The 6,977-nt window shown below is 44.0% G+C and overlaps 1 protein-coding gene across 3 annotated transcripts; it reads right to left on the reverse strand.

The window, feature by feature from the left end:
• Window positions 1-520: 520 nt before the first annotated feature.
• On the reverse strand, window positions 521-6,765 carry brap (BRCA1 associated protein). Of its 3 annotated transcripts, none has more exons than XM_030769376.1 (12): window positions 6,531-6,765; window positions 5,861-6,016; window positions 5,480-5,672; window positions 4,874-5,063; window positions 4,325-4,438; window positions 3,799-3,947; window positions 2,784-2,859; window positions 2,363-2,501; window positions 2,052-2,161; window positions 1,595-1,684; window positions 1,222-1,325; window positions 521-1,005 (listed from the first exon to the last, which is right to left on the reverse strand). In XM_030769376.1, the coding sequence occupies exons 1-12, from the start codon at window positions 6,607-6,609 to the stop codon at window positions 636-638; spliced, it is 1,770 nt and encodes a 589-aa protein (XP_030625236.1). In that variant the 5' UTR covers window positions 6,610-6,765; the 3' UTR covers window positions 521-635. The 3 variants fall into 3 exon arrangements, with proteins under 3 accessions (XP_030625236.1, XP_030625235.1, XP_030625234.1); XM_030769375.1 differs by having other exon boundaries at window positions 5,855-6,016; XM_030769374.1 differs by having other exon boundaries at window positions 5,480-5,675; window positions 5,855-6,016.
• Between the last annotated feature and the right edge of the window lie 212 nt (window positions 6,766-6,977).

Consider the following 6,977-nt stretch of genomic DNA (forward strand, 5'->3'; position numbering starts at 1 on the left):
GACTATCCTTAGAGTTAAGGCTCACACGTTTTCACTTTTCAGACCTTAGGGCCTTGGATGTCCTTAAACTGACCGACTCTTATCTACGCATGGGATGATTTTGCATAACATAAAGACAACCCCAAATTACAAAAGGGAGAAAAAAACAAAAACCAAACGGAGGGACAGAACGATGGAAAAAGGAGAATTCAAAAAGCAGAAGAAAGCTGACAAAACGGTGAACCCGGCGCCTCCATCCACACGCTGCAGACTGCAGAGCAGTCCAAACGAACTAAACACTAACAAATTAAAAAAAAAAAAAGACCATGTCTGATATGAAAGCAGCATTTTCAGTCTCGTAAGGCAGGTCCCTTACCACCAACTAACAAAACTCTTCTCCACACTGTCACCCTCCACACACACACACGAGCAATGACCGAGTCTATGCCATCCATTCAAAGAGGGGTCAGGGCAGGTTCAATATACATGTTTAAAAAAAAAAAAAAAAAAAAAAAAGAACTAAAAGAAGAGGGTGGGGGTCTCAGCAGGCTAGTGTAGACTCTCAGTCTGCAATAAACTCCTACTCCCCCTCCTACTCCCCCTCCTACTCCTACTTATCCAGGTTTGAACCTCCCCGCCCTGGTTTTTAGTATCCATTACTTCCCTCTCTTGGAACGTCCTTTCCTCCCGCCCAGTTTTCCGGAGCCGAGGGCGGAGGGCCCGGCCTGGGGGGGGGTGGGCGCGGAGGCGATGTTGATCTGCCCCTCCTGGATCTCCTGGCGGGCGTCGGCGGGCATCTGGTTGATCTGCTGCTGCGTCTCCAGGTAAAACATGACGTCCCGCAGTTGCTCCTGCAGCTCGGCGATCAGGCCGTCCTTCCGCTCCAGCGCCTCCCGCGCCTGACGCTCCTCCTCCATCAGCTTGGCCTGCAGCTGCGTCTGATTGGCTCTCAGACAGCGGTTCATCTCTTGCTCCTCCCTCAGCTCCTGCCCAAGCTTAGCCAGCTTATTACCGAGCTGCGTGCACCTAAAAACAACCAAACAAACAAACAAAAAAAACGAGACAGAGACGTCACGCTTCAGTCGGCAGCTTTACAGGCACCTCACTGATAAATATTCACTATGTATTAAAATATGACATTTTCCTACATGTTTTATTTCTTTAAAAGTTAGAGGCTATAAATACGATGATCTGATTGGCTACGTGGATTTGCACTCCCAGAGTGGCCAATGATTGGCTTACTTCTTTTCCATGGATTGCTTCTCTTTGGTTAACTCATTTAGTTTGAGCTCTAAATTGTCACATTTCTCTATTGTCTCTTTGAACTTGGCCTTCATGTTGTTAATCTGTAATAAAAGACACAATTCAAAAGGTTAACGGTTTGTATTATTACATTATTAAAATAATATTAAAAGCAAACAGTGTTCACAGCTGACAGTTTGTGATTTTGTATTAGAGGGTATTAGAGTCATTATCAGAGGTTTATCATACATCTTTGTTCGATGTAACCCTTCTTCTACAAAGATATTTACTTATTCTTTTATACAGTACATCAGATAATATAACAGAGCTTTCTTTTCTAGAATATACTGACAAATGTCAGAGAGTGTCTCACCTCTTCAGCCGTATCTTTTTCTAAATGAACGATCTTGTTTTCCCAGTAAATCCGTTGTGATTCCAGTTGGCTTGTCAGTAAGTAGGAGTACTGTAAAGAGCGGACAGATTAGGGTAAAAACTCAAGGAGAAGAAGAAGAAGGAGGAGGAGCAGAAGAAGAAGGAGGAGAAGAAGGAGAAGGAGAAGAAGAAGGAGAAGGAGAGGAAGGAGGAGTAGGAGGAGAAGAAGAAGAAGGAGGAGGAGAAGGAGAAGGAGGAGAAGGAGAAGAAGAAGGCGAAGAAGGAAAAGGAAAAGGAGAAGAAGGAGGAGTAGGAGGAGAAGAAGAAGAAGAAGAAGGAGGAGGAGAAGGAGAAGAAGAAGAAGGAGAAGAAGAAGAAGAAGAAGAAGAAGAAGAAGAAGAAGAAGAAAAGGGTCAGCCGAGCGGGTCCAGAGAAACTTTTTTTCATCTGACACACACCTCTAACTGCAGAGCATCAATCTTCTCGTCCTGACAGCTGTCGCCCTCACACTCGTACTGCACCATCTTCCCGTCAGTCTTACTGGCCACCAGTCGATGGACGTAGTTATCTGTCAATGCCAGGCACAGGACACTAAAGGGTTAACCCAAACTGCACACGACATAACACACAGTTCTATGGTTTTAGCGTTTGCGTTGATATACTGATTGTTGATTGATTCATTGAATCAAATCAATCAATTAATCAGTCAGTCAATCATTTTCAATCAATCAATCAATCAATCAATCAATCAATCAATCAGTCACAGTACCTCCAGCGTAGTCCCAGACGCGGTGGTTGGTTAGCTGCATGGCATACGTATGCTGAGTCTCCTCAAAGTGCTTGTAAGCGTGACGGCTAACGTAGCGCCCACAGCCGATATGGCCGCAGATCAGACAGATCCACAAGTTCTGCGCAGACGGGAGAAAGAGTGTTGAAAAAAAAAAAGGATGACCGTTAAACCGTACATGCTCTTAGAGCTTTTCTTTGATCTAAGCTCTGTTAGTTCCACACTAAATTAATCTAGAAGACGAAAAGCACTTCTAGAAGCACTACTGGCACTTTTTCTCATGAAGGTTGTTTTTTACAGTCGATTCAAAACACATGTAATTGTAATTGTAACTGTAACTGTAATTGAAGACTGTTTAGTAATTGAATGAGAAATCCACGAGAAATTGAAGTTCTCCTGTTACCTCTTGCACACCACACTCAAAACATTTGTTCTCCTCCACAGGTTCAGGGGTCTGGCAGTATCTACACACAGGACACCTGAGGAGAGACAGCGATCTGTGAGAACTCTTAAATACCTGTTCTCTTAACTCTTAAATACTCTCTCTGTCACACACGCACACACACACGCACACATACAAAACATTCACTCAAAACTCTTAGTGTTGGCTATTCTTTTGTAATCCTTTGGAATGACAACATAGCATGGTTCATTTGCTATGTCAAGGGTCAACAGCAGCCAAAAGAACAATACCAACAGAACACACATGACAGGGATTTGTTTGAGTCTTTGCCAAAAACAAGAGTGAACAGAGACATGTCCAGTAAAGCTTTATGACATGGTGATGAAAAATCCGGAAGAGTTAAAAAAAAAAAAAAAAAAAAAAAAAGGGTCATATAGAGATGAATGACAGTGAACACACACACACACACACACACACACTCACACACACAGTTGTTTCTGGGTGAGTGAGGAAAAATTGAGAACAACAAATGAACACAATCTGAATTTAACTGATCATTCAAAACAAAACCCAAGTTCATAACGAGCAAGGAGGTGTAATTCTCTCAGCCTCGACTCCGGGGGCGGCGACACAGCCAGAACGCGTGACTTCACAGGCAGATAACCGCAGCCAAAACGTAGGGCTGACCAATCAGGACGCTCCTCGACTGTTCTCCCATTGGACAGTTGTGACTTTTGGTTAAAGTCATCTGGCTCACTACAGTACATGCCCTGGAGTACCCCGCTCCCCCCCGCCCCCGGGAAGCCTTCTAAACAGATTAATCTTTCGGTTTTACAAGAGGGAAACGAAAAGCATTTGCATCCTCAAACAGTGAACTCCAGTGAATGGACTAGAAACTAAATGAGGAGATGACACGAGGATTTACGTGAACCCCAGTGAACTTTTTTTTTGGTTTGTTCAAAGCCGTGTAAATGTTATACAGGTTTACGGTTATACGGCTAAGACCAGCACTCACGAGGCGTCCTCCCAACGCTGGAGACACTGGCTGTGGAAACTGTGGTTGCAGAGAGTGGTTAGAACCCCATTCACCGATTCATCCATGCGTTCCAGACACACCGTACACTTAGGCAGCTCCGTGAGGTCCATCACCGGTAAACTAGCCCCCTGAAATGATCAATAAGGCAATAAAGATGAACATCACCATCAACGGGCCGGGACATCAGAGTCAAATGATACCGTATAAAGACGATCGATAAAACAAACTATCATTTTTCTACAGACTCAGTACAAAAAAAAAGTGCTGAGTTGGTTGCAGAGAAGCGTTAAGGGAACAGGCCTGGCAACTGGAGGGTTGTGGGTGCAAATCCCAAACTTGGCAACTCACTGGTAATGCTTTCCAAAGCAAAAGCCTGAACCATATGGTTCTCACAGAGGCACGGACCCTCTGACATAGACAGCAATAACTATTAATAATTGTAAGTGCATCATTCAAACGAATTAAAGCGAAACAGCAAACAGCTGTTTAAACGTCCCAACTGTACCTCTTCAGATTTGATGACCTCTGCCCTTTCCACATACACTAGCTGACACACCGCCTCTTCGATGGAGTTAAACTGACGGCCGTTACATGCAGTGTAGAAACTGTCAGCCTCGGCCTGTGATGGAGAAAAAAAGACACAGAACATAATCTGATGGAGAAGTCTCAGTGTTACCGTGTGTCAATCAAGCCTGGATTTAAGACATGAATCAAACCTGTGTGACCTAGAACTTCAAAACTGGAGAAGCAAAATCTCCCTATTAGCCAGACAACTAGAGTCATAAGTCAAAACCATCCAATAAGAAAACAGCTAAGGAACCTTCCTGTCGGACATTTTTGGATTTTGGCTTTAACTCTCTGCCTAAAAGAGTAATCCTGCTTTGTGAAACATCCCACATATTAATGTTCAGAGTAAAGGCAAAACAACAAGGCATTAGCTTCTCATTGGAGAGAAAAGAAATTGGCCATATTTGTGTTAGGTCTCGCACTTGAGTGTGAAGAACCAGACAATGGTAACTATCTAACACCCACAACCAGGGCACTAGAACCATACCTGGGAACTAAACTTGACCAGCACCATGTACTGGTTGGGTGTGGAGTCCCGGATAATCTTCATATGCTCCATGACGTCGTTAAAAGGCGCCACAAACTTCATGAGGTCGTGACTGGTCATGGTGGCAGGCACTGTGAGGATACACAGCATGGCGCTACGCCTCACCTCCTCCGTCAAAGATGTCATCTTGCTGCAGCGGTCATACAAAATAAAAACCATTTCCCTTTTTGTTTGTCTCTATGTTTGCTTTCAACTTTTCGGGTAAACGTATAAGCATGCGCTGCGGTGATAAACAAACACAATACGTCATAAACTGATTTCACGTGTCTATAACTAGTAATTTCGTACTTTCTTAGTTTCCATTTACATTTGAATGTTTAACGTTCTTGGTAGTGTAATACTCTCGAACTGAGCGCTTGTTGAAAGTCAACAACGATATTCGACAGCTGCTTTAACTTACAAAGTTGAGACTTTGGGTCAGTTTGACCAATACAGGCTTTTACTTAACTCAGAACTTAATTCAGACTGAATCGCAAGACTTTCACCTTCATCAACACCCCCGCCCCCACCCCCCTGCCACATTTTACTGGGTCAGCTCTGACTCACTTTGTTTTATATAGATGCATGATTCCATGGACAATCTCTACGGATGGATTCCCGCTGAAGAAAGAGATCTGATCCGGCAGCTGCTTGGAGGGGGAGTCAGGAACAGTGCCCGCTTCTGAGGCCTCCTCAGTGCTCCTACTGCTCCGTCCATCCTGAGTCTCAGCGGCCTCCTCTCCTTCTCCCTGCCCAGGGTCTCCTTTAATTTAAAGAATTTAGTAAAAAACTTTTTTTGGGGCTTGAAGATAAGTGATTGTATCTTTAGTTAAATACTACTACTGCACTGCAGGAGTTTGATAAACGGAGGCTGGAGAGAGAATAGTTTTACTTCTCCACCCTTCACAGAAAGAAATGCGTGGAGATTTAAAATCCTGTTACCTGGGCTGGGAGCAAAGGATTCGATAACCATATCTGCCATGGCCCTGCTGCCAATATGTTGGTGTAGTATTGCCGCCTTCTCCAACTCTGTCTTGCCACTCAGGGAAACTTTGGCAGTGCCCAGGGCTTTCTCTCGAAATTCTTCTTCCGACATATCCTCATCTGTGAAGAGCGTGACAGAGAGAGCAGAGTGTACAGCGGCAGTATACTGACTGTTAGCTGCACCCCCTCCGCGTGCCAGGTCACTTAGCTACGTCACGATTCCCAGTGGCCAGCAAAACACCTCTCGCGTAGAGGGGGGTTAAAAAGGTGCCAGTCACGCTGTTAAAAGGGAGATTCTAGAACAGGTGAACAGAGTTCACGAAAAGAGAGAAATAGACCTGGGCTTTGACGACAGGTCGTCTGAATATGTAGCTACGCAACAGTCACTACCCACTAGCTCAGAAAAGGTGCTAGGTAGTGGCAGACCCCAAACAAATGCACTTAGCTAAGGCAGTTATGACTGATTCAGCTGTCAGTGGTTTCGGAGGCTAACCCTAACACTGGTTTAGTTCATTTAAAAAATATATCAATTCATTTAGTTAACTTAAGTAGTCTGCGTTTAGGTTGTTGTCATGCGAGGAACGCAACTTATATAACGTTAGCAGTGGTCCTGTTAGCTAAGACATACACTCACCTGCACAGTACTGAAAATCTTGTGGAAAGTGAGACTGGTCTGCTAGCTCCAGACGAATCACAACAAGTGACACACTCATGTGTTAACAGATAAATTGGCAATTTTTTTCTCTTAGAAAATCAGCAGGAGAATCTAAACAAAGGGCTAGACGACAAATAAGCCCAGGCAGTCAGAATGGTAAGACGTGACTGCATGCTAAACTAATCTAGGATCGAACACATCCCTATAACTCGGAAACGCACAGTTTCTCTCTTTTTCAGGCGCTGAGCAAAATTATCACATTAAAGCTTTAAGACAAGGCATAACACCACTGACGTGAACTATTAAAAAATATGCTATCTGAACTGAATCAACAGTGACGTATTTCCAAGATGGTCGTTGTGGACACTGTTTTCAAAATAAAAGTCTGCATCTAAGGGCGCGAGAGAGAGAGACTATATGCCTATT

This window comes from Chanos chanos, chromosome 3, assembly GCF_902362185.1.
Source record: "Chanos chanos chromosome 3, fChaCha1.1, whole genome shotgun sequence".
NCBI classification, from domain to species: domain Eukaryota; kingdom Metazoa; phylum Chordata; class Actinopteri; order Gonorynchiformes; family Chanidae; genus Chanos; species Chanos chanos.

Excerpts from the sequence above, each read along its gene's own strand:
- brap (XM_030769374.1), bottom strand. The coding sequence starts at position 6,609 with ATGAGTGTGTCACTTGTTGTGATTCGTCTGGAGCTAGCAGACCAGTCT. Across the intron at positions 5,064-5,479 it reads ATGCATCTATATAAAACAAA|CAAGATGACATCTTTGACGG; the intron begins GTGAGTCAGAGC and ends TGACCGCTGCAG. Across the intron at positions 3,948-4,324 it reads AGGTCATCAAATCTGAAGAG|GGGGCTAGTTTACCGGTGAT; the intron begins GTACAGTTGGGA and ends TGATCATTTCAG.